This window comes from Stenella coeruleoalba (assembly GCF_951394435.1).
Source record: "Stenella coeruleoalba genome assembly, chromosome: 10".
NCBI classification, from domain to species: Eukaryota; Metazoa; Chordata; class Mammalia; order Artiodactyla; family Delphinidae; genus Stenella; species Stenella coeruleoalba.
The window spans coordinates 29,730,008-29,757,872 of record NC_137156.1 but is presented as its reverse complement, the minus strand read 5'-3'; the positions used below and the strand labels follow the sequence as shown (position 1 = coordinate 29,757,872).

Below are 27,865 nucleotides of genomic sequence, written 5' to 3'. Positions count from 1 at the left end.
CTTAATTATTAGAGGTATGTGCAAATCTATGGGGAATAATTTGTTACTTCTTTATTTTAACTATAGTTAGAAAAAAATCTGGTTGATAAATTATTTTTTCACTTAGAAAGAATGGAGATAAATTTTGATAATGGACCAAATTCAGGGAATTTTGGAGACTGTGAAGGACTCACGTGGAAATACTTGCTTCTTAGTGAGATTAAAAAAATGTGCTTCGGGCAGTTCCCTATTTTGAAGATTCGTTGGGGTGAAAATATAACTTAGGAAATACATATATATATATTTTTGATATTGACATTTTTTGTTCAGAATTCTTTTTTAAGCTTTCCTCAATAAGTAGCTTTAGTTTCAGAGTCCAAGATACAGAATTACAGAGCAGAGAGCTATATATGGCTTATTAGTTTACTTGCACTATTTTAGAAGTGATAAGTGAGACTGTTTTCATGAACAAGATGTGGTAAGAACCTATAGGGCACAGAATATGAAACAAAAGAATGTTCTTACAGGGAAAGACATCTGAAAATGGTGGTTTGCCATTAGGTTTGTATTGATAAGACATTAGCATCTCAGAATTTTACACTTTTTATCATTCTCCTTCATTTTGCGATAGAAATTAACATTTGTTTAGCCAGGATTAAGAGCAAGTGGGTTTTGTTTTAGGAAAGAAAAGGAAATAAAATGCTCAACTTTTACTCTCATTCCTACAATTTGTCTATGCACGGGTGAAGAGTACCTCTTCCTAGTAGTTTTCTTTTCACTGATCCTAATGTTTCCAAAAGTGACCTGTGTTTCAGAACCCCAGTTTAACTAAAAATAATAGTAATGACATCTAGTGAAAAAGAAAACCTAAGTAAAATGCCAAATACTGGTAACTTAGTCTCTTTCTATTTGCTTAGGGTAAACAAGCGAACAAACAAACTGAGTTTTCCCTCCATTGATAAGAAGTGCACTTGGAATTTTTACTGAAGTTATTCACAGATTATTTGACTGTGCACTTCACTAGGTGGACCACTGCCTCATAGGCAATGTCAGGTTATTCTCTTTCTGAACCAAGTTTTGGGATGTCTGCAGAGAGACACCAAACAACTGTCCTGAGATATTTCAAGTATATGAATATTATTAATCAGAATGCACAAGTGGAACTGCACATAGGGGTATTCCTTTTACACTTAGCCTGGTCTAAAAAGAGCATCAAGGAGAGCTAGTAAATAATATTGCTTTGTGGCTACAACATATTGCCATTTAATCAAAGGCTGCCTGCCATTTTGTCTTTAAATACCCTTTTGAGGTAGCTTGGAGAGATCTCTGCCCTTTTCATGCTGTGACAGATTTCCTATTTAAGAGTAAGAAAATCTATTGCTGAAAAATATGCATAATTAACAGGAAAGGAGAATAAAATTGTTGCTTAAACGCTGCTAGAACCTTGGAATATTTGCATTGGTGAGTTTAAAGTCTAATTTATCAGTACCTAGCACTTTTATGTTTGAGAAGAAAAGATATCAGAATTTCCTGATTCTACCTCAAAAGAGGTGCTCCATACTACAGCAGGGCATGTAGGAATATGACAGTTTGGTTTTCTTCCAGGTCTCTTATTGTGTCTACCAATGACCAGTGAATTAACCAAATAGAATGATGGAAGGTATTTCAGTTTCCGGGGGGAAATTCTGTGGACCATCTTACATGAAATAACTTAAATGCTCCCCACAACATACTGCAGGTTGCCTCTACCAAAATCCAAGTTAATAAATTTATACAGGACTGGAAAATGACACATTTATAATAAACTCCCCTTGTCTCTTACCCATGGCAGCCTCTCTAGTTACTCCTAGGAAATTCTTCAATGAAATTGTCCAAAGCATTAAAGTTCTTATTTCTCCACTGGTTTGAAAGAGCCTTTTGTGTAATGCAGTTGCTCTAATAACTATGGATATAGAAGGTAGGGAAAACCCGCTGTTCTTCTATCTAGCCATGCCATTAGCCATGTTGGAAACTGGAATACAGTTACTAAATGACTGCTAAAGACCCCAGTTCAGATAAGTACAAACACGTGACATGGAACAGGAATCACACAAAACCAGTATATGTTCTTATTCCTCTGTTTCTAAAGTTTCCTCCTCATTTTTAAGACTTCATAAATAGCATGACCTGTGAGAATTTTCTTAGGGAAAACTTCAACTGGGAAAAATAGTAGGGACTGACTTTCTATGATTTATAAAAGTGCAAAATTAGCAATAATTTTTAATAAATACTTTGTTATATTAAAAATATCTACCTTATGAAGCTTCTCATTTTAAGGTATAAGCCCATTTAATTTTGACAACACCTTTACAGGTGCAGAAGAAATATGATGTTATTTGTAGACTAGTCATCTGTACTATTCTAGTGTATGATTTTTCACCCTATATACTTCACTCTGTGAGTTGTTTTCCATATCATAAGAAAAGCAAGGAACTTCTCTATCAGCAACAGAGGTCCTAATTAAGTACAGAGAAAACATCAACAAAATATTCATTATGTCTCAAAGATGCACAAAATCAGAGCAATGCCAACAGCCATCCGGGATAATGCTTATCTGGGTGCTTACTTGAAGCTTCTTTTCAAGGAGACTCCCTAGTATCCCATTTTCATCCACAAAATGATCTATGGTCCTGACTCATGCTTGGAAATTCAGGAGCACTTGGCCCACAAATGTCAGGTTATGAATCTGACAAATGAGAAGGTAATCAATCTTCAAATGGAGTGTATTAGCGTGTGTTCGATTTGGCTAGCAGTTAAGAATCTATAGTTTTGAGGCACCGTGCAATTCTCTGTGCACGGTGTCTCAAACTATAAACTGTACATGGTGTGCTTGAAAGATTGGTGTAAATGCCTGCACCACAGTGATGATGCTGAGTTTTATATTTAGATGGAAGATGGGGAAATTTCAAGGGCATACCAATTCCGCTATAGATCGATTTTGAGTCAGTGTCATAAAATTTGTCACAATTTCTTTTTTGTAATACAGAAAGAGTAAGAAGTGTTTTTTTTTTTTTTGCGGTACATGGGCCTCTCACTGTTGAGGCCTCTACCGTTGCGGAGCACAGGCTCCGGACGCGCAGGCTCAGTGGCCACGGCTCACGGGCCTAGCCGCTCCGCGGCATGTGGGATCTTCCCGGACTGGGGCACGAACCCGTGTCCCCTGCATCGGCAGGCGGACTCTCAACCACTGTGCCACCAGGGAAGCCCAAGAAATGTTTTTGCTTTGTTTTGCTTTCTTGTTTTTAAAGAGAATAAAAGTGTTCCTAAATCTATTTTGGTATAAATGACAGTTTTTAGGTTCACATTTGAAAGGATTATCAATACCATTTGAAAACACCAACAAAATAGATTGAACAGAGATCCCTCTAGAAGAAAGAGATGGAGCAAATTATTGACTTCTCCAATCCACAGGAGACATCTAAATTCTATTCTCAAGGCATTGTATTCTCTGTTTCAACTGGAGATTAGCAAACACGGGACACTAAAGTACGCTTAATTACTGACTAACATAGAATCTGTTACGTCCTTTACTTGGATTCCAGATTTACCCTCTAGGATTTTCCAGAGGACATTCTAGAAGAGGTTGCTGCCATTGACACCCAGGGAAGGCAACTTTTAAACTGTTCCCCTTGGTATGGAAATTTCTATGGACTTTAGGCCCTTGGAACTAAAACCTACAAGGCATTTATGAATAGGTGACATGAGAATTTTAATAAAAGTTGCAATAACCATGAAAATAGTGTCTTTAAAAATCTATGTACTATTAGTAACAATTCATGCATAGTGCCAGGCATTCATAACTATTTGGCCAGAAAAATATGTGACTGTAATTATAATATTTACAGTCAACTTATAAAAAAATACATGTAATTCTGAATGGCAATAGTTAATCCCTAGCTCTAACCACAAGCCTAGGAGGATCAGCTTATTATGGGAAAATGCAATGGGTAATTACAAAATGGAGAAAGCTCTCACCCTCTTGAATTCAACATTCAAGAATGGCTATGATGGCATCATAGGAGCTTCATTTGTCATAATTCTTCTTCTAATCTCACAAGGTAAAACCAACAATTCTGTGGAAATAAATAGGAATAAGATGGGAAAGGAACACTCACATGATACAGCCACAGTGGAGAATAATTCTTTCATAGAGTATTCATGCACAACCTTCAAAGAAGTTCACTGGTCCCTGAAAGAATTCATGGGATGACATTTAAGTATACCTTTCATTTAAAAAACTTGTGCATGGTCTAAGTCAGCATATGATTACCTTTAACTATAGGAGGGAAAGAACCTGTTAGCCAAATCTCCTTTCTATCATTTAGTGAGTACCTCTTTGAAGCTTTATTAACCATCACGGAGAGTGGAGCTCTTATGGTACTAATTATGGTACTAATTCAAATTTAAATTCCAATGGGAGGAAACAAATCCACATCCCAGTTTAAATTCAGAAAGGGTGTGGTTTTTGCACACTTTTAAACTCTCACTTGAAGGGAAAAACATGTTTCAGCAAAAGAAAATATTCTACATATCTGAGATAGTTCCCACAGGTTTCTTCTCTTCCTGGAGTTGACTGGTCATCTTCTAGCAGTAGATAAGTTCCTAATTTGAGTACCATCAATATTTCACAAAAGGAGTAAACAACGGGAGTAAACTTGAAAAACTAGAAGAGTTGCACATGAGCTACTGAAAGAGGCAGAGGTTTGGTGTCACATGCAAATCATGATCTTATACTTTAGGATGTATCTTGGTATTCGGCAAATGGGATTCTTGGAAATACCTGTTTCACAGTGAGTTTGGGAGGTCAGAGGATGCTCAGTTACATTCTTCCTAGGCTTAAATTACTTTCAAGGACTGAGTTAGGGCATTTTGTGTGGTATATTAACTCTTCCAGGACAAGAAATCCCATTTCAATAAATTATTGCTACAGTTCACTAAGGAGTACCATGGTGTCCTGGAAAAGATAATATCCCTTCCAGAATTCCACCTCTCTAGTCTCTTGAACAATGAGAAATTCATATTCTTCTTAGTCACTTTGATCCTTGAAGATATAAGCTAAAAAAGAACTGTTTTCCCCATCCAAATAGAGACCATCTAGATGGAGACATGATATGAGAACTGCCTCAGTATTGGGGTAGTTACGCCACTATCCCCATATGCATTTGGCAACTGGAACACTTGATTCTTTCTTTATAAACCAACCTGCCAATCTTCTTTGCATGTGGAATTGTCTAAGGTAATCAAGAAAAAAAAATGACTCAAGTAGGCAAGCTTTTTAAAAATTGGTAAATTAATGGAGTATGGTACATTTTGGAAAGAAATGGACTGATAGTTAATGGAATATCTCGGCTGATGACCTCCCATTTTTGAAAGGGATATAAAACACGTCTTCACAAATGATGAGTAAGCTGTGAAAGAAGAGTCCCCCCGATGCCACCAAAAAACCCAATGCCTCAGAAATTTCCACTTCAGATATAAGGCCATGGGCTGCAGGTCTGCTAGTGCCAAATACCAGTTCCTCCTAGTAGAGCAGCTCAGGAGGCAAAAGGCTAGGGTTATCTGTGACATGACTTTACAAATAATGTACAAACAAAAATGCTATATTATGGCCATTATTTTCCATACTCGATCTATTGATAGTTTGCCCATATGAACACAACTGAAAGGACATGGATCACTTCTAATAGAAACTCAATAACCTCAAGGTAGGACAAAACAAACTCCATTTAATAAAATAAAATTTGGTGAAAGGTTTTTCATTGTAGAGACAGTTCTCCTTTCCCTTAATATTCCAGTAAACTCTTTATTTGTAAAAGCATTCCCGTTTTGTTGTTTCATTACTTCATTAATCTACCAACTTCATTTCTAAACACTGCAACGAAACTGGAATGGCTGGTATCTCTTTTCTGAACGTGAGTCCAAAAAGTCTTTTGGTTTGTTTGTTTGAGATTTTAATATTTTAAATTCAATTAAAATATGCAACCAAAGTTGGTGGGAGACAGTAGCTCTCCTCCAGGTAGAAGAGCTGACTAGCAGATTTCATAATCATTGGACATTTGTTCAGTCCTACCTGAAAACTAAGTTATTTTACTGCCTGGCATGGGAAAAGGCATTTTCTAGTAATTTTCTGTGACAGGAAGCACACCATTGATCCAAGGAAGCACCCAACAGACTGAGTCTATCTGCTGGGGAGCAGCTGTAAATTTTAATACAATGAAAACATTTCCCTTAGTACTGTTTCTGAGAGAGAATTCAGCAGCAGTTACAGTTGATCCGTCACCTGTGGAGAACGACGATCACCCTAGGAGTCCTGCCAACTGACAAGCACTTTTCAGGTAACAAGAACAATGATATTGCAAGAAGCTACAAAACAATATTGCAGTAGTTATAGTGACCACCACTATAGTGATTGTGGCCTGGGTTAATGTTCCAAATATTAATGCAAGGAACACACTAGACTTGATAGGTTTAGAGTATTTTCTTTACACTAAGAACCAGCTGGTAACACATGACGAGTGGTGATGCTCCGTTTACTCTATTTCCTTCTATAACAAGTTTCCTAGTTATGCCCACTTTCTCCTATGTTAATTATCTATATTCCATGGCAGTATATTTTCAACATCTAAAATGAGAATACTGTAACTACGGAATACCTCAACTCTCTCTCTCTCTCTCTCACACACACACACACTCTTGTGCAACTTTACACACATTTGTATGAACAATGCATGTAAAGTGCTCATTTGCAGTGGCTGAGCTCCCTAAAAGCAGCTAAATCAGTCCTCCCAAATACAGAGAATCATTAAAAGCCAATGAAAAGCCACAGTAACTATTTAGCACTAACATGAGATTTTAAACCTTGCCACGTGGTAATTAATTCAAATGCCTTTTGCGTTTTTTGCTAAGTCATCCAAAGCAAGAATCTCAAAGATTGACAACATGATATGTGAATCTAACGGGCTCACATCTCTGTTTATTTTGCTTATTGCACAGATGAACAGTACTCTTGCTGCAACACTTGAATCGATTTTGAATGGCCATTAATGCGTCTACATTTGGCTAAGGCTGGTTTGACTTTCTAGAGAAAGGCCAGCCGGTCTGCAAGCGGGCACCTCCCTCCACGCAGATGTCAATGTACACTAAAGACAAATCTAAGTATAGGTATATATGGCACATACACATATATACGCACACTTGAAATGAATTGGGAAGTGCTTTGGCTTAGATGGGATTAAATATGTACTTCCCAGGTGCATAGGTTTCCTTTGACCAACCTGTTCAAAAAACAAATATGAAAACTGTCATGGCAATTTTGACATTTCCTATGTCTTTTCCGCTATTTGGAGGCCCCCATCTTCTCTACTCCATCTCTCCTAAGCATTTTAGTTTTAAAAGCAGTTGGCTCCTTTGGCCTTCTAACACTCCATTGATTCGTCCATTCCTTGGAAGAGCTCTAAGGTCACATCCAGAAACTTATCTTTAGTGGAGAACAAGGTTGCAAAGAACATTTTCCCCTTCTTTGAGTCCTTCTTCCCCCCCAAGAAGTAGATACCGTGATGTGTCATGAATAATTCACTCTTGATCTGACTTGCCTTGTTACCCCTGGCCAGCCCAAGCAGCTGAGGTCTGAGCTTTGCCTGCCCTGCATCGTTGTGCAATACTGGAAAAGAAAAATAATCCATTAGTCTACACCCTTCAGACTGTGGTGACGTGATCAGGGTTCTCTTGAATTTCTATGCATTCGATTTCCTCTCTCTCCTTCCGTTTGGCGCGTTTCTTTTTCTTGTGGTGCTTTTTGGAAGGGGGGAAAAAGGTTAGGAACACAGGTAAGATAACAAAACAGTGCAGAAGTGTGCAACCCCCCGTGAGCAGCAAGCATTTGAACAGTGTGAAGGTCAGGTTCGAAGGCACAAATAGGAGGGGGACCAACCCAATAAGAAAAGAAGTAACATTTTGCAAAATGGCTGTCCCATGCTCTTGCAGGGAGCTTTTTATACATTGTGTTCGGGTGTGCTCAGTTGCTAATACAAACGTATAAAGCAGTGGTGCACAGTGGTCAATGGCGAAATTTAAAGTGTAGATAAGGCACAAGATAGAAATGCAATCCATGTCGATGTTCCATAATGTCATTAAGCCCAGAACGCCCAGCTCGATTGAGGTGACGCTAAGAATTAGCCAGAAGTTTCCCAGAGGGTGGATCACTAGGAAAAAAGTCAGGATTAACACCAGGAGAACACCAAAGCCTGCAATCAGAACAGGCACTGTGACAGATAAGCTGTAATGGTCCATGAACACAAAGGAGGGGTTGAACACGATGAAACGGATGCTCTTTGACAGCGACAGGGGCCTCAACTTTTCCAGCACTTCTATGACTTCCTTCTGCTTGTCTCTGCTAGTCCTGGCCACCAGATACAAGCGAGAAGCAATGATGTTGTTTTCATCTCCTGCCTTGGAGAAGATGATATCGTTTCGAAAATGCTGGAATTCTGGCTTTTTTAAAAATGAACTTTGTAGGACACTGATAAAGTCACTCTTGTTATTGGCACTGATGTTGCTCACTTTCAGGAACTGGTAATACTGCTCCACCCAGGACACTGCAGTGAATCCACTGCAGAGTCTCCGGAGGTCCTCCTGGACACTGCTGTTCCAGTACTCGAGGGGCTCGTAGACATAGAATCCTATCACGGGGCTGTAGTTGCTGAAATATTTCTGCTGAACCATGGCATAAGAGACGCTTGGGGAATCACTGGCTAGTAGATTGATGATGTTGGCTCCGTCACTGATCTGCAAGCACCCCATGAAGGAGAAGGAGGCATAGATGAGATAGAGGATGACAACAAATGGCTTCACGTAGATATTGGTAATCCATTCATTGTAATGTTCACGGAGGAAGTGCTGAATAAAGTGGTGCTGGTAGGGGTTCGTCTCATGATGGGATGTCTGTTGATGCCCATCACTCATCACTGTCTGGAACCACACAGGCTTGCGGTCCAGGTATTCTGCAGAAGGGATCTTACAGCAAAAGATGCTGTGGTAGCGGTTTTGCTCTAGTTGGCCAGCGAAGACCAGACAGGAGCCAAAGAAGGAGAAAATGTAGAAGTAGTTCAACAGGATGGAGACACACATGTTCTGACAGAAGACCTTCACAGCCTCTATGTTGGTGAACGGGCTGGCACCCATGCCAAAGGTAATAAAGTACAGGGAGCTCGTCATGGTATAGGTCACCATCACATCCGAATAGGCATCTGCTACCCTGTCTTTGAAGGGCAAATTCTCTTTGGTTCTCCGCCATCCAGACAGAAGCTCAAATACTCCTTTTGTTCCATGACCTAATTTAAAAAAAGAAGGAAAAGAAGAATTGTTTTCATTCCCTCCTATGGTTCAAGCGAATTCCTTATAGGTTATCTATGCTCAACAGTACTGCATACTCTAATCTTCAAAGTACTATGATACTCCTATCAGGATCTCAAATTTCAGTTACATAGCAGGATATGTTTGGTTCATGTTTCTACTTCAGCAAAGTCCAAACTTATTGGTATTCTGGGCAAAATGAAGCATTTATTGTCTGTTCCATTAATTTGACAAATTGTAAATGTAATGTGACATTGTTTTGTGATTTTTTTCCCCCTGCACACATATTGTCTCCCTAAATGGATACTAAGTTGTCAAGGGCAGGGGCTATTAGTCACCCATTTTCAAATGCCCCTCAATACCAGTTCAGTGCTTTATTAACTGATGTATTGACTGACAGTCCCTAACCTTCATTTCAAACTGACTTACATGCTGATTTTGGAAATTATAAGATGATCTTAAACACTTAAAAATGGCTTTAAATTGATTTTACAATGTTAATAATCTGCTAGGTAGCCAAACAGCTTAGAAACCAATTCCTATAGATTTGATTAGTTAACATTGGATATGAGTCAAAAAACTCTGCCAGATCACATAAAACACAGGGCAAGACCTTCAGGGGGAAAGATCACAGCAGGCATTTCCTCACAGAGCTTTTATTCACACAGAGTGGGTGATGAGTAAATGTTTGACTGCTCCATTAAAGTGGACGGAGTGTGCTTTTTCTTTTTTTCTTTTTTTTGCGGTACGCGGGCCTCTCACCGTTGTGGCCTCTTCCGTTGCAGAGCACAGGCTCCGGACGCGCAGGCTCAGCGGCCATGGCTCACGGGCCCAGCCGCTCCGCGGCATGTGGGATCTTCCAGGACCGGGGCATGAACCCGTGTCCCCTGCATCGGCAGGCGGACTCTCAACCACTGCGCCACCAGGGAAGCCCTAAAATAATTCTTCAATGAGAGCACTTCTCTTCTGAAATGAAGACTCTTGGTATCTTTGTAGTCACACGGGGGGAAAGGTTACCTGAGGCTATGGCTAAATTTGGCTTGTCTCTGCTTTTGGTCACTTTTTTGGAGCATTAGGTACATTATGGAGGCCAGGTTGTTACTTTATATAGTACAAAGGTCTTACGTGTGGGAGGATGAAGCTAAATCATATGAGGTCAAATAATCACTCTAATGGTAAAGACTGAAAACACAACTTTGGGGCTGGCATGTTTTATCCCATTCATAGGCTTAGATATTTTACAGGGTGTTCCTAATAATACTCACTCATTTGATTTTCACCATAGTCTGGTCACCTCCCAGCAGTTCAAATCTATTACCTGCTCGAGAGTAGTCCTCTCACTCCCCATCAACCTGCCTATGATCAGTCTTACTTTCCAAGTTTTGTTCATGCTATTTTCTCTGCCTTTCAATACCTTCCTCTTGTTGCTGCTTATATTGAAATTCGACCCATCAGTCCGTTAGCTCAGTTCTCTTCTTTGTCTTGAAGCCGTTTTTGACAATTCCAGACATACTGATTTTTTTCTGTTGCTTAAATTCCTATTGCACTAATTAGCTACTCATTTTGGCACACTAACATGTGCTGTTTTGCTCTGGAACAAAATGGTTTTCTCAGGACATGGTCTATCTCTTTGGTTAGACTGCAAATCCCTCAAGGTCAGGGAATGCATTTTATGTTACTTCTATACTCTGCAGAATATCTGACAAAGTGATAGATGCCCACTAACCTCTCAATGAATTAAATCAACTATAACTCTCAATTCCAGTTGGGTCTAGAAAATGTACCTTTTAATTACTAATTCAAAAGTTTATTATGATCTTTATACCTATATTAATTGTGCCCAGAAGAGATATACACTTTTTTTTTTTTTTTTTTGGTACGCGGTCCTCTCACTGTTGTGGTCTCTCCCCTTGCGGAGCACAGGCTCCGGACGCACAGGCTCAGCAGCCATGGCTCACGGGCCCAGCCGCTCCGCGGCATGTGGGATCTTCCCGGACCGGGGCACGAACCCATGTACCCTGCATCGGCAGGCGGACACTCAACCACTGCGCCACCAAGGAAGCCCGAGATATACACTTTTAATTCAACTCAACCCAATATATATTTATTAGAATTTGCTACCATGAGGATCTGTGCTAGTCAATATATAAAACATAAAGGTAAACAAGAAGCACAATCTTTTCCAATATCTGTCAGTCCAGAGGTCATTTTTACTTGGGTAATTCTGAGCCTGAGATCATAGCTTCTAATACAAATGAATTTTAGGAACTGTTCTGTATGTTGTAAGATGTTTAGAAGCATTCCTGGCCTCTACTCACCACATGCCAGTAGCACACTCCTCAGTTGTGACAATCAAATATGTCTCCAAACATTGCCAAATGCTGTTTTGGGGACAAAACTGCCTCCAACTGAGAATTATTGGTTTAGTCAAAAGAAAAAGAGATATTATACACACACACACACACACACACACACACACATGCACACACACACATTTTAATCGCCCTTTTCTGACTATAAAAATAGGACATATTTCCATCAAAAATTTTGGGAAAATGGAAAAAATAATGGTGAAAAAATTATTCCATAGTCCCGTAACACAGATAACTGCTGTTAACAATTCGGTGCATTTATTCTAGCTATGTATGTATGTATGTATTAAGCTTTATCTATCTATTTATCTATCTAACCATCCATCCATCCACCCTTCCATCTTTCCAGACAAATAACTATAATTATTTCACAGAACTGGCCCCCTACAAAGAGAAATTAGGGTTTGGGGTTATCTTGTTGCTCTGTCCAGTTGGCCTGTCGACAATGGAGATCCCGTTTTCTAACCTCTGCAGTGTTTTCCCTCTTGGTTTCTTACTATTCCCTTTAGTTTTCATTCTGATGCTAGAACCATTTTTTGAACATCTCTGCTCACTTGAAAGAATCCTTAAATCTCTACATAGCTTTTTAAAAGGAATTGTATTCACTATTTTTCCACCCTTACTCCGAGAGTCCTATTTCAATTCAAACAATACACCTGAAAACAAGGCACTAGTATCCACTCAAAAGACAGGTGGTCTACCATCTCAGATGATGAAGCATGGAATATACACAAGTGTGACTTGCCCCACTGAACAAAGACCTGAACTGATTCCATGATATTACTCCCTGGTACCCTAGTCCTGGCAGTTCTTTGCTTCTGTCCGATTCCCACCAAAATCCTTAATCCTCACCAAAGGCCTCAGTTTGTCTTATGAACAGCATTCATGCTCCTGAGTGGTGATAGACATATATGTAAGCAGCTAACAGACTTGAAAGGAAGGCTTGCATTCTTGTTAAGTAGAGATGTATGCTGTGTACTGTGAAAATACAGTTGCTTCTTTCTGAGGGGTCAGAAAATCTCCAAAAGGTGTTACCAGGCAGAGGATGATGCCAGTGGTGATCTAGACTGATGGAATAACATGAATAAGGGCACAAACCCTTATTAATTAAGGGAAAGTAGTTTTGTTTTTGATGTTTATAATTGAATTTTTTCTCTCTGCAGAGATAATCTATTGCCCAAATTATACACTTTATTTAATGTTTCAAAAGATGACTGCCAAACACTGATCATGATTTCCTCCCACTATATTAGTATATATTTGCAAATTATATTAGAATAATATGACAAGTATCTCACCTGGGACATTATGGGATAACTGACATTTGTCTTGATAAAGTTTCATGAGAGAAAAGAGAGAGAGAACTCTTAGGAATAAAAGTGATTTGGACAGAATTGGAACTGGGAGAAAAATTCAAGGAGGAAAATGAATAGAAATAAAAGATCTGCATGTATATGTGTGTGTATTGAATATTGCAAAAGTCTTCAGGGATGTTGCTGGGGGGACCTCTTTCTAAATGAAAGCAAATGGAAGAATTGTGCAATAACAAGGAAAACTTAGCTGTCAGCTTACTAACATACCCTATTTAACAATAATTTAATAAGTTCTGCCATTTGCAATTGAGAAATGAGAAAATGAAGAGTGTGTCGATTCTTTCCCTAGCCATGGCAGTGCAGGTGAGCCAGAGGAAATATTTTAAATGATTAAAATTAAAAAAAAAATTTGTTACCAAACAAAACTCATTTCAGTCCTAAGTGAGCTGAACAATATTCAGAATTAGTTATAATTCGATCTGAACCTCAAGCAATCACTCTACAACAAGTAAAGATGACTTCTAAAGTGAGATGGATCTTCTTGAGAACTTATTCCAGCCCACATTTTACAACATTTCTCTAAACTCCTGCACTTCCCATGTAAACTTCTACACTATGATTGACCTGACAGTGCTGTAGGAAATCTCTCTGGTTCACTGCTAGTCCGGAAGTGACTTCTTTCAAAGCAATGATATTCTTCTGTAAATCTAATACAAATTTTACAGTTGCCACTTTAATACCAAACCTAACCTCTCCAAAATCAAGAATTCCAAAGAAAATAGTTTTAACAAGGATCAAATCCAATCAGAACTAATTGTAACTGACCCAGTTAGTTTCCTACTGGGTTTTCCTTTGATACAGTTATTGCTCTAATAAGCTCCTTCTGTGGGGCTTCTAATTCTTTCTAATCTGCCGAATTAGAATTCTCTTCTGAAGACGTACTGGTGGGTCTTCCTCTTCACTTGAACATGCTAAGCCCTCAGCAGGTCATGAGAGTTTGACATCTCCTGTTTCAGCGACATGAAAAATAGAGGTAAAAATAATACTCCACTCACATCTCACTCCAGAGAAAACTTTCTGCTTTCCCTTAGCCGTTATTTCTGCTTTGGTTAATTAACTATGTGTTCAGCAGCTCTGTTTGTGGAAATCACCATTGAGCTCAACTAGAAAAGCATTTTGATTTTTTATTGGGTTCTTAGGCTATGTGATCCTGATGCCAACCTAATGGATGAAAAAACAAAATTCCAGTCAACTGAACCAGTAAAGCAGCTAACGAAAAAATCGGGATATTGAATCAGCATTCTGAGTTGTCAGTCACTGGTCTGGCATTATATGGGATCCTTATGCATAGTTCTTTCTCTTTAGTTGGCTGATTTCTATGTCTATTTTAAAGATACCACTTAAACATGATCTCATCCCTAATGCTTTCCCCTTCCCCTCTTCACCTCTAACTCACCCACTTAGAAGCCTCCCCTCTGTGTGCCAACACATTTCTTAGTGCTTACTACCACACCCAACTGAAATTATCCATTCATGGGACTGTATTTCATGTAAGTCCTTATAAGGTCCTTACCATCTAGGGCAGGTACTTATCTTTTCTATTTTTGTATTCTAATTATTTGGCACTTACTGGTACTCAGTAAATGTTTGTGAAACTAGATTGGCCTTGATCTGCCAAAATCTGTCTAGTTTTCAAGATATTTTTAAAGTTCTTGTCATAATTGTTATTAACAGCCCTGTATTCAGTATAAGATTTAGTGAAATATAGTTTGCCCCTCAATTTACTGAGAAAGGAATTTGCCAAGTGCTTCTGTCGCAGAGGCGGTGGTAAATATCAATGATGTTCAGTTACAATATTAGCACATAATTCATTCGTTCGGCTGGCTCAGCATTGTAAATGTCTAGAGGGAATGGAATAGGAAATTAAGAAACTTGCTCTAAGTTGCTAGTTGCAGGGTAGAAATGGGTCCATAAGGTACTCCTGTGACCTGACAGATGATGAATTTTTTAGACATTTTCTAATCCCCATGATGTCTAACTTAGCGGTGGTTATCAGTGTGTCTTTGTAGACTGACTACTTTTAATTAACTCTCATCTAGAATAAATAGGTGATTATCAAGCTCCATTCATAAAGGACGGCCAAGGCTGTTGCACCTTGGTACCTACGTAGCCCACAAAGACATAGGTAGGAAGTTATTCAGCAGGAATGCTCCAAGTTGCTCTCTGATGGGGCATATTTGATGGTTTTACGTGTAAACCTGTGGCGTGCAGTGAGGGAGGGTCTAGCTTCATATTACCCTTAAGCATTTCTCCTGAAGTGCTTCCACCCCCGTATGGAATGAGGCAGCGAGAAGGAAAATAAGGAATTCAGAACGAATCTGAACAGATACTCATCCCTTAGCTCTTAGCAGGAGGTTAGAGGATTTTATCATGTCTCTAATAAGAAAAAATGGAATCTAGTAACAGATTCTCATTGTATGATTTTCAGAGCTGTTATATACTTGACACATATCTCAATGTATAGAAAAGGGTATGCAGTCTCATTCCAGAGTTTGCATTCCATCATTTTTGACAATTTATTTTGTAGTTCTATATAAAGTTAAAATTTTAAAAATCCAGTATGTGTGTTTATTCATATGCATATGTGTATACACATGCATGCACATGTATATATATTGAGAGAGAGGTGTGTGTGTGTGTGTGTGTGTGTGTATATATATATGGAGAGAGAGAGAGAGAGAGAGAGGAGATGGGAGCGTTCTAAAGCTCACAGACTATTAGCCAAGATTTTAATACTCAAAGTGGGGAAAACTAGGTAAGTCCCACTATTTGATATTGTGATTAGCAGCACATTCCCCAGAGCCAGAGTTTAAATCCTGGGTTAAATCAGAGTTTAAACTGCTTGACTTTAAATTCTGGGTCTCCTACTTCCAAGTTCTGTGACCTTGGGCAGGTTGTTTTTTAACCTCTCCATGTCTCAAGTTTTCTCATCTGTAAAATGAGGTGACAAGAGAAGCCGCCTCATGGGATTGTTCTGAGTTTTAGATAAGTTAATACATGGGCTTGGCACACAGGAAGTACTCCACTGAGTGGAAAAGCTCAGTGCTGGCAACTCCAGGGTATTTACCATGGAGAACATTCCAAGTCATTTGACTTGGGATGCCAGCTTCTGAATGCAGCCTGGTTCCTGCTCTCTTCACCACCACAGCTGACTTGGCTTTTGGAGGGAACTCGGGGGCTCTCTTTTCAGATTTCCTTGCCGCAGGAGCTCAGTGTTGCCAAGAGCTGAAACTCCACTGCAGAGCCAGCGCACACACGGTGGCTTGCTTTCTTGTTCTCTCCCTCTTTGGTATTCCCATTCAGGGAGAGAAAAAGACTCCCAGGAAGCTTTTCATTTTCTTCTCAATGCTTTCTGTGTCTTCTAGTTTTATGAAAGGAATATACATTATGTTTGAGAAAGGAAAAAGCAGCCCTGATAGCTGGGTGCTGTCAAGTAGGTCTTGGTGTTGCCAGGAGCTGGTCTGGCCCTCACAGTTCGGCTTAGTATTGTCCTGTTGATGACACAGATGGTCTGGCAGAAAAGCATCAGACAAGATCACTTTGTGACCGGGATAGATTGAGACAAAATAATACCACTCCATAATCACGACTGAGCACAAACAAAATGCAAACGTTGTCCGAAACATAAAATAGGCCAAACATCCTTTTATCAAGAATAGTAGGATTGGGCTTCCCTGGTGGCGCAGTGGTTAAGAATCCGCCTGCCAATGCAGGGAACACGGGTTCGAGCCCTGGTCTGGGAAGATCCCACATGCCGCGGGGCAACTAAGCCCGTGAGCCACAACTATTGAGCCTGTGCTCTAGAGCCCACGAGCCACAACTACTGAGACAGTGTGTCACAACTACTGAAGCCCGCGTGCCTAGAGCCTGTGCTCCGCAACAAGAGAAGCCACCGCAATGAGAAGCCCGTGCACTGCAACGAAGAGCCACGACTAGGAAAAAGCCTGTGTGCAGCAACGAAGACCCAACGCAGCCAAAAATAAATAATTAAAAAAAAATAGTAGGATTGATTGCTGCTTCTTTACCAATCACAGTTTAATCTTGGTCTGGTTTCCTTGCCTTCTAAGAATTGTTAAGATAACTGATCATGGATTTACCCTCTCTTCCTGACAGGAACCAACCTTGCTGCCTTCAACCCTCTTCCAAATCACCTAATACTTGCAAAAATCATATACTAAGTCCATTCTAATATCTTCTTCCAAAAATGCTTCATAATCCTCAGAGGTGTGTGTTCTTCCTCATTGCAGTGAGTCAATAAACCCAGATTTGTTCAATTATTGTAGGAGTCCTGGTGGTCTTTGGTTGGAGGACATTGATATTTTATAATAAATATTTTTGGAAAATGAGAGAAATTAAACTTCCTTTATTGTTGACTTTATAAATTGACTTCTTTGAGTGCAGGAGTTAGAAGTGTGGGAGCTAGAACAGGAGCATTGGATGAGAGTTAATTCCTGGAGGATTTGAATTTCCAAATCATGTCACTAGTGAAAGGGATGGCGTTCTGGTGGAAGTGGTATTTTAGTTGTATTCTCACTAAAAAGAGAAAGCCAGATGGGCATATGGGAAGTGGCAAGCTGTTCTGAAAGGAATATAACATGGCTGTTAAAATCGGAGAAGCGGGGAGGAGCCACGTGGATGAAAAAGTCATTGCTTCAAGCAGAGAAGAGCAATGAATGGGAGAACCGGGGCGGGGCTGAAAATCTTACAACTGTCAAGAGAAGTGGATTGGTAGCTCATAAACTAAACACAAGCATATGCTTAAAAGAAATCAAGACCTACAATAAGAGATCATGTAAAAGAAGAAAATAATAAGTATTAGAACTTGGAGGAAGGAAAATTAAGATAATCTAAGTATTTATTGAGCTAAGGGCATTCAAAGATTGGTTAGAATAATCAGTTCATTCATTTGAAGGCCATTTCCTGAGCGCCGCCCATTAGGAAGATACGGTAAAATGTCATCGCTTTGAAGTTTAATAACTCCCATTTGTCCCATTTGAAAACCATATCATATCCATATGCCTGAATTTAATGGTTCATTAATTACAAGCTTTGGGGATCTCTTATCCTACAAAGAGTAGAAGTGATGATGACTTAGGATTTCTATAACACCAAGAGCTGGAGAATGCTTTTAAAATGCTTTTAAAATGTCTGATTCAATCATTAAGAAACGTGTTTGAAATGGAAGGAATCTTACGGAGCAAATTTAAATTATGCACAGTTTTGTTTTCTTATAAATACCATTCAAAAGAAAATCTTCAAAGTTGTAGCACAAATGCTTGATAAAAGCGTAATGCTTTCAAGAGCAAGTTTTCCGGGAGCATCCTTGAATGTTTTGCTGCCTGTCTTAACTAGTGAAGATAAATTTAACAACCCATGAACGAGAATTCTCTCTGAACAGAATGGCCTGAAATCAGTGGAAACTCAATTAACCAGGAAGCTCAAGAATTGGATCATCTGATTATTTGAAGTCGTTAAATTAATCAACCAGAACTTCCTTTCTGATTCCGCTTTCATTGGTTGATTAGCTTTATCGGAGATCTTTCTAAAATGCATTAGACTTGTATTCCTCTTCTGCATCCAGTTCTGGAAACAAGGGATTATTTGTAGCAATTAAAATGATGTGCTCTGGAGTAACACATTTTGCTTCTAGTTCTGGCACATCATTTTGTGATGTGTGGTATGGGGAGAATTAGTTTAACTTCTGTGTATTTCACTTTCCTAGTCTGGAAAATAGGGATTAAAAAGGTACCCATTTTAATGGGCTATGTGAAGATGACATGATACAATAGTTGTAGTATGCTTAGAGCAGGCCTGGGACCCAGGAAGCACTCAATAAATGTTAGCTTTTATTATTTATTAAATAATATACTTCAGAGTCATCATTTTATCATACGTCATTTTATCAAGAATCAGGAGGCAATTTAGCATATTGGTTAAAGAGCTGAGTTCTGCGGGTTTAAGCTTCCAGCTATTAGATGTGTGACCCTGGGCAAATGAAAGACTCCATGGCTAGATTTGCCAATCTGTAAAATGGAGAAAACAGCAATTCCTGCTTCAAAGGATTGCTGTGTTAAAGGAGACACAGACACATGAATCCCTTTATAAATACCTGGCACACAATCAGTGTTCCCACAAATGATAGCTAGTATTGAACAGTGGTATATAGTTGCAGAAATGTGGGAGTTTGGATTGAATGTATACCAGGCCTAGAGAAAAGTTTAAAAGCTTTCTTCTCTGATGATTATTTTGAAATTGCCTGCTCTGTCGTTAAGAAGTTCGTTGTGAAAAAATGTTGATTAATAAAGGACTTTAGTTAACTGGATCCAACTAATTGCAGCATTCTTTCCATGTGTGCTCTTATTCAGGCTAAGCTAATAGAATCGTTCTCATCTGGCAGGAAAGAAGCTGAAGAAGAGCTTTTCAGCCACTGTTTTATTCTGCAGCTCACAGAGCAAACCAGACTCCCTTCTAGGAGCAGAGCACAGTAGGGCTTTGGGGCAGCCGACTGAGTTCCAGCAGCCCCCAGCGGTGCGGGGGAGGGCTGGTGCAAGGACACCATTTCCTAGAGGGTCCTCTCTAAGTGAGAGAACTGCTGTCATTTGAATATATCCCTGATGAGTACAGAGTCCCTTTTCAGATGAAAAGGCCCTCTTCTCACCATATTTCTCTGTCATCTGTCCCCTTTCAGCGGTCCACAGCTTAACAGCTTTAACACAGCATAAATTAATCCACGGGAGTTATCTCAGAAAAAGTTAGATGTTAATTCTCAAAGGCAGGGGATCAAGGACAGTGGCTGGGCAGATAGCAGGGTGGAAGAGGGGCCCTGAGTACTGGCTCTTGTGTTAATTCCCCGGGTTCAAACCCCAGCTACATCACTTCCTACCCCACACCCTCAATAGCAACCAATCCGTGTCAATTTCCTTATGTGCAGAGCAGGAAATGCAAGCCCCTACCTGATAGTGTGTCGCTGACATTAATGAACGAGATAATCCACATAGAATGTTTACCACAGTCCTTGGCACATATTAAAAACTCAATAAATAGTAGGCGGCACTTTTTATTTATGGGTGAACATTCATTTGGAGTCTTAGCTACGTGCTCACAGTATAGTACAGCACACTGCTGTGTTTCATTCTTGAAGTCATCAATAGAAGTGACAGTTAATCATGATAACACACCAGGCCACCAAACACAGCTTCAAGGGATGAAAGTTGTAGGAAACTCTTATTGCCCTCTTGGGATAAATCTTACTCCTTTCTGTCTTGAGAATTCTCATGGACTTTGTCCTGCCCATTCCCATTAGGCAAAGATTAATCAAGAAACAATCATAAGAAAGAGTCAAATGAAAACCCTCCCAGATAGCTATGACTCTGAAACAGCTAACTGGACCTTGGGAAGGATGATTTTTGGCCATGCGACCATCTGAAAGTTCTAACCCTTAGAGACATATGAAAACCTAGGGCTATTTCAGCAATTACAAAATAAAAAAACTAAAACAAACAAACAAAAAACAAAACAGGTCCACATTATTCTTTTTTTTTTTTTTTTTTTTTTGCGGTACGCGGGCCTCTCACCGTTGTGGCCTCTCCCGTTGCAGAGCACAGGCTCCGGACGCGCAGGCTCAGCGGCCATGGCTCAAGGGCCCAGCCGCTCCGCGGCTCGTGGGATCTTCCTGGACCGGGGCATGAACCCGCGTCCCCTGCATCGTCAGGCGGACTTCTCAACCACTGCACCACCAGGGAAGCCCTAGATGGAATCTTTTGATGTGCAAAGTTGTTACTTTTGAGTAAGTCCAATTTATCCATCTTTTGTTGCTTTTGCTTTTGGTGTCATATCTAAGAAGGCTTTGCTTAACCAAGGTCATGAAGAGTTACTCCTACATTTTCTTCTAAGAGATTTATAGTTTTAGGTCTTTCATTTATGTCTATGATCCATTTCGAGTTGAATTTTACTTACAGTGTGAAGAAGTCCAACTTTATTCTTTTTCATGTGGATATATAATTGTCCCAGTATCATTGGTTGAAAATATTATTTTTCCCCATTGGATTATCTAGGCATCTTTGTCAAAAAATCAATTGACCATAAATGCAAGAATGTATTTCTGGAGTCTCAATTCTATTCCATTGACCTGTATGTCTATACTTGCGCCAGTTCCACTGTATCTTCATTGCTGTAGCTTTATGTTAAATCTTCTAATCTATGAACATGGAATGTCTTTCCATTTACTCAGGTCTTTTAAAGTTTTTTCAATAGTGTTGTGCAGTTTTCAGAGCAATTTTGCATTGCTTTTGGTATATTTATTGCTCAGAATTTTATTCTTTATAATGCTATTATGAATGGAATTGTTTTCTTAAATTCATTTTTGGATTGTTTTTTGTTAGTGTATAGAAGTACAATTGACTTTTGTATACCGATCCTGCAATATTGCTGGACTCCTTTATCAGTTCCAACCATTTTTTGGTAGACTCCTTAGGATTTTCTGTAATGAGATCATGTCATCTCCAAATAGAGATAATTCCTCCTTTCAATATGAATGCCTTTTATTTCATTTGCTTGCCTAATTGCCCTAGCTAGAACATCCAATACAATGTTAAATAGAAGTGGTGAGGGCAGATATCCTTGTGATGTTCCTAATCTTAAAGGAAAAGTGTTCATCAAAAATATTATGTTAGGTTTGGGTTTTTCACAGATGCTTTCTATCAGGTTGACAAAATTCCCATCTAGTACTAGTTGGTTGAGTGTCTTTTATCATAAAAGGGTGCTGAGGTGTGTCAAATGCCTTTTCTATGTCTATTGAGATGATCATGTCTTTTCTGACCTTTATTCTATTGATACAGCGTTTTACAGTAACTGATTTTCAGACATTAAACTAACCTTGCATTTATGGGATAAATTCCACTTAGTCGTGGCGTGTAATCCTCTTTATATGTTGCTGGATTTGATTTGCTCATGTTTTGTTAAGACTTTTTTGCATTTATACTCCTAAGAAATATTGGTCCGTAGTTTTCTTTCCTTGTGATGTTTTTGGTTTTGGAATCAGGGTAATACTGGCCTCAGAGAACGATTTGGGAAGCGTTCTCTTCCCTTTATATTTCTTAAGTACAAAAATTGTTCCTGCCTCTCATATCTTGCCAGGTAACCTTCTTCATTTTGTTTATAAATTATAGCATATCTAAACTTCCTCATCAGTCAGCACTTAGGAAAGTACCTATGTGATTTGAACCAATTTATCCTCATAATCAAACAGTATTTATAATGCTCCCACATGATTTAAACCAATTTAGTATTCCCGTGAGAGAAGTCAGATGTGTGAGAGAGAGAGAGGGAGAGAGAGATGGTGTGTGTGTTGCAGATGTACAGCAAGTACAGGGAGGGAAGGAATGTCTGGAGGATACTTACCCTCCAAGGAGCAGAGAGCTTGGTTCTTAGACCAGAATAAAATCTCAGTATTTCACAAATCACTCTGTTTATTATTATGGTTATTATCATTACCATTATTTGGTATCCTACCTTTAGACTCTAAGAAGCGAGCCTTCGTGTTGAATCTTCTAAATCTTGCTTCTTTTTTTCTCCTTCCTACCAGAGGTTTTTGTCCTCCCTCCTTCCTTTCTTTTTTTTAGAACAAAATCTGCTACCGGCCTGAGATAAACTCAGTGGAGATAACCCACTGATGCCTTAAAAATAAAATAAGCATGGGAACCCAATAAGAATCCAACGTAGGGGACACAGGTTCACGCCCTGGTCCGGGAAGATGCCACATGCTGCGGAGCAACTAAGCCTGTGTGCCACAACTACTCTGAGCCTGTGCTCTAGAGCCTACAAGCCACAGCTAGTGAGCCCACGTGTCACAGCTACTGAGCCTGTGCTCTGAAGCCTATGCACCACAACTGCTGAAGCCCGGGAGCCTAGAGCCTGTGCTCCGGCCACAAGAGAAGCCATCATGATGAGAAGCCCTCTCACCGCAACGAAGAGTAGCCCCCGCTCACCATAACTAGAGAAAACCCCCACACAGCAGCGAAGACCCAACGCAGCCAAAAATACATAGATAAATAAGTAAATAAAAAAATAAAATAAGCAAGTCAATAACTAAAGTTAGAGTGTTATTTTCTTAACTGAACTCATATTTCCCACTTACTCCTGTGAAAACACTAGGGAATTAAAGATTTTACAAACAACAATAATAACAACAGCAACAACACAAATACCTTGTATGATTTTGGATAAATTAACATTGTCTGGCTCCTCTTACAACACTAGGCTTTACTGAAATGCTTCATTTTAAATGCTGTAAAATTATAATCCTTTAATCTAAATATCTGCTGTATATCAACGTTTCTATTTTTAAATAATCAAATTCAACAGGTTTTTTTTTTTGGGTTTTTTTTTTTTTGGTACGCAGGCCTCTCACTGTTGTGGCCTCTCCCGTTGCGGAGCACAGGCTCCGGACGCGCAGGCTCAGCGACCATGGCTCACGGGCCTAGCCGCTCCGCGGCATGTGGGATCTTCCCGGACTGGGGCACGAACCCGTGTCCCCTGCATCGGCAGGCGGACTCTCAACCACTGCGCCACCAGGGAAGCCATCAACAGGTATTTTAGTAACTAGTTTGTTCTGGGTATTAGGGATTAGAGAAAGAAGGTTCGGATAACTTTTATTTTGAGAGGTTTACAGTCTTATTGAAAAAAGGCATATATTTAAGAAATAATTAAATAAGAATTCGAGATACTTTAATCCAGGGTAACAGGCACTTGTCTACCTACTACGTTCAAGGCACTGCATGTCACTCAGAGGTGAAACTACAAGAGCTCAGGAAAATGAACACATGGGAAAGCTGAAATGAAGAAGATGCTTCCAGAACACAGGAAGACGATGAGGGTATGCATTGATAAGGAATGGAGGCATTAACAATGTTTTCAGCCTGAAGATTAATTAGCAATTGTTTTCCCTTCCATTTCAAACAAAGCAGCCAATTTAAAAACTGCCAGCTAGCTTTCTTTACTCTGATTTCCTTTTAATCACATATAAATAAATCCAAACTCTAATCTTTCTTTTTCTCTTTTGTTGGTGTAAATGTCAAATGTCTTACCTTGAGTCAATTTCATATGCTCATAAGTAACCCATGCACACTTACCTATCATGAAAAACTTGATGTTTTTCTTTGTTCTGAAGTACAAAGGAAACATAGGTTCACATAGTGCTTTCTGTTTAAAGCTAGGAAAACAACTTGTTCTCAGAGCTTTCTAAGAAGAGTTTTTCTGGCATTATTTTGACCCATGGGCTAAGGGTCTGGTCAGCAAGTTAACAAATATCCGGAGAATTCACGTAAAACTTCTCAATAACCAATTTCTGCACATGCATTTAATTAAAAAACAAGGTATAACTTCTATTTGACTTTTGAAACTTTTTCCCCTCCCTCTAGTTTTAACCTGTCAGTGGAGAGAGTCAAGTTCAGATGAAAAGAAGTTGCTAACATGCAACTATTAAGCATTCTTAAGTTGAGTACAAAGATGAGCCCAATGTGTACAAATTTTTTTCAACGGGAAACTTGACTTGTTTTCTTGAATATTAAAAGGAAAAGAAAAAATTACTTGTGATGATGTCTTGGCTCAGGCACAGAAGTTCCTGTAAGGAAAAGGACTTGCTTATTCACTTATTCTTTTATTCAGTATATATTTATTGAGTGTATACTATGTACTAAGCACTATTATAGGCATTACGGATACAGCTGTGATGAAGACAGAGGTGGTCTCTGCTCTCGTGGGAATTCTAGTGAAGACAAACAATAAGTACTAAGACAAATAAGCACTAAATATAACGTGTTATATATGGTCAATCAGGAAAACAAGCAGAAAAAGGGGAGTTATACGTGTCTGGGGTAGAGGTGGGAAATTCTAGAGAGAGTGAATAAGAAAGACCTTACCATAAAGATAACTTTTGGAAGATGGCCAGAAAGAAGTGAAGAAACAGCTGTGATGTCTTCACGAGAAGAGTATTCTAGGCAGAGGAAACATTAAGTTCAAAGGCACTGAGTCAGGAATCTGCCCGATATGTGCAAGAACAGCCCAAGGCCAGTGTGGGCTGGAGTGGACCGAGAACAGGGAGGATGGATAGGAGGTGAGCTCAGAGAGGTCAAGATGAGGGACAGATGCAGCCGTGCAGATCACAGTGAAACTCTGGCTTTTACGTGGAGTAAGATGGGAGGCCACTGAACAAGATCACCTTGGTTGCTGGGACGAGAATAGAAGGCAAGGGTGCAGGTGAAAAAGGATCAGTACAGCTAGGTTTTTGCACGAATCTAGGCAATACAGAAGTGTCATCTAAAGCTGTGACTCTGATTACCTAGGGCAGGGGTTGGCAAACTAACCTGCTGCCCCAAAGCTGCTTCCTCCTGTTTTGGAAATAAATTGTATTGGAACACAGTTATGCTCATTCATTTACCTTTTGCCTACGGCTTCTCGCCCCCTACAACGGCAGAGCTGAGCCATTGCGACAGAGACTGCATGGTTAGCACAATTGAAAATATTTAGTATTTGGCCCTTTACAGAAAAAAATTTGCCCACCTCTGACTTAGAATCTACTGGGAGGAGGATTACAGCAGGGAAGATGCCTTCTGGATGTACAAAACAGCATGGGCACAAACCACCATTTCTCTTCATTACAATTCTGTATAGTGTATGCGCTTTGCAGAAGGTGGAGAGAATTATATCTGGGTGTTAGTAAATGGGACAAAATGAAAATAAGATTAGTCTTTCAATAATGGATAATGGGGAAATCATTCATTCACTCAAGAAATATTCTTTGCAAATGCCATTTATCATTTAATGAGCTAGAAAGACATCAAATAAATAAACACGCGAGTAAATATATAACTACAAAAGCACTAAGTGCCATGAAGAAAAGGATTGGGTTCAACGGAGAGAACACAAGGGACACACTTTCTATCAGGGGAGGTCAAAAGAAACGCCATTTGAGGTGAGCCCTGAAGGATGAGTGGGAGGGAAAGAGAGCGGAAGCATTTCATGTACAAGGAACAGGATGTACACAGGTGGTGAACTGGAGGGAGAATTAGAAGAACTAAGAAGAAAAGACACACACATACACACACATACCCCTTATGCGCACACACATACGTGAATGGCTGAGTCATGAGGAAAGAGTCATGGAACGTGGTTGGAGATAACAGTGTGGCTTGGAAAATACTGGGCTTTTGTAGATCACGTGAAGGAGTTTTGATTTTATTGGAAGTCCAGTGGGGAGCCACTGAAGGATGCAAGGCAAAAAAGGCATGATTAGCTTTGCATTTTTTTTTTTTTTTTTTTTGCGGTACGCGGGTCTCTCACCGTTGTGGCCTCTCCCGTTGCAGAGCACAGGCTCCGGACGCGCAGGCTCAGCGGCCATGGCTCACGGGCCCAGCCGCTCCGCGGCATGTGGGATCTTCCCAGACCAGGGCACGAACCCATGTCCCCTGCATCGGCAGGCGGACTCTCAACCACTGCGCCACCAGGGAAGCCCTAGCTTTGCTTTTGATACAGAATTCTGGCTCCATGAGGATAATGGAGCGAAGGGGGTCAAGAATCAAAGTCCAGCAGCCAGTTAGGAGGTGGTGTGCAGCGAGTGGCTCAGAAGACAGATGATGACAGAGGTTTATACTAAGTTGGTGTCTGTAGTTTAATTCACAATTTACTGTATTTTTACTATGAACAAAATGTTATTCTTGGTTCTGTGTTGGGGGGAGGTAACGATAAATGGAGGTAGTCTCTGCCTTGGGCAAAACTATAGCTCTGAAGAGTGAGAAAAGTGCACAAATACTTGTTATATGTAGTCATCTCTGAAACATTCTTATGACAGCTTGAAAGAGTTCTATTGGAGAACAAGGGAAGGAGAATTTCTACTGGCTTTGTTGGTGAAAGAATCTTAGTCACCACTGTATTTCCAATGCTGAGCACAGTCTCTCTATACCTCCCAAGTAAGACAGGCTTGGGAAATGTTGAGAGAATGGCCTGAATCACGTCTCTGGATTCTTGTCTTGTTCATTATTTCCAAACGCTAATTGAGTAACTTGATGAGCCAACCTCAGCTCCTTTCTACGTTGCTCTGTTGCTACCAGTCAGCCTGTTTCTTGCCACCAGACCTCCCTCACACCATGATCAGACAGTCTGCCAGGACAACTGTGCCCCTCCCTGTGCTAGCAGCTTGCCTGCCTTTATGCCGACATTGCCAGGTGTTTGTTGTGTCTGTCCTCACAGTGTGGAAGGGAGCCGAGAGTGAGAAGCAAGTACGCCAAACAAAGGTGAAATAGTTTACAGAAGCCCAGGACCTGACGAGTGTATCCTGTCTTGTGGCCAAGAGTTACTCAGTTCAGTTTGGATCTATATGAGGGTCCCGCCACTCCATGAGTGCTTTCACACACTAGGTGTTTAATAAACATTAATTAAATTAAAAAAACACAAAGTAAAACGCAAGACATTTCAGTTAATCCACGTCAAAGCAGGCACTGCACGCAATAAAGAGTGTTCAGGGTGCTTTCCTGCTGCTAGTGAGAGAGGGTGCCCAGCCCCATTCTTTGTCTTGCCCTCCAAGCTGGAATCACTTCCACTTGTGGGATGAGTCTCACCCAGCACAAGCCGACTCAGCAAGAGAGTATAATACCAACCTTAACATAACCAAGAGCTGGAGCCTGAGTTAGCCTACGGGCATAGTCTATGGATCTTGGAGGGAAAAGATAGAGTACGGATTACAGCCGAGTATTTGGA

General features: G+C 39.9%; 1 protein-coding gene across 9 annotated transcripts in view; it reads right to left on the bottom strand.

The window, feature by feature from the left end:
• Nucleotides 1-27,865, bottom strand: part of PTCHD4 (patched domain containing 4) — a gene marked incomplete at its 5' end in the record, with an annotated part of 192,959 nt that overhangs the window by 17,519 nt on the left and 147,575 nt on the right. For 3 of the 9 annotated variants that reach the window (XM_079935553.1, XM_079935549.1, XM_079935548.1), the window contains one exon: nt 3,994-9,347. In XM_079935553.1, the coding sequence (XP_079791679.1) occupies nt 7,714-9,347 (1,634 nt within the window). In that variant the 3' untranslated portion in view covers nt 3,994-7,713. Of the gene's footprint in view, nt 1-32; nt 9,348-27,865 lie in introns of those variants that run through there. The other 6 variants (XM_079935555.1, XM_079935556.1, XM_079935552.1 and 3 more) reach the window with 5 other exon arrangements.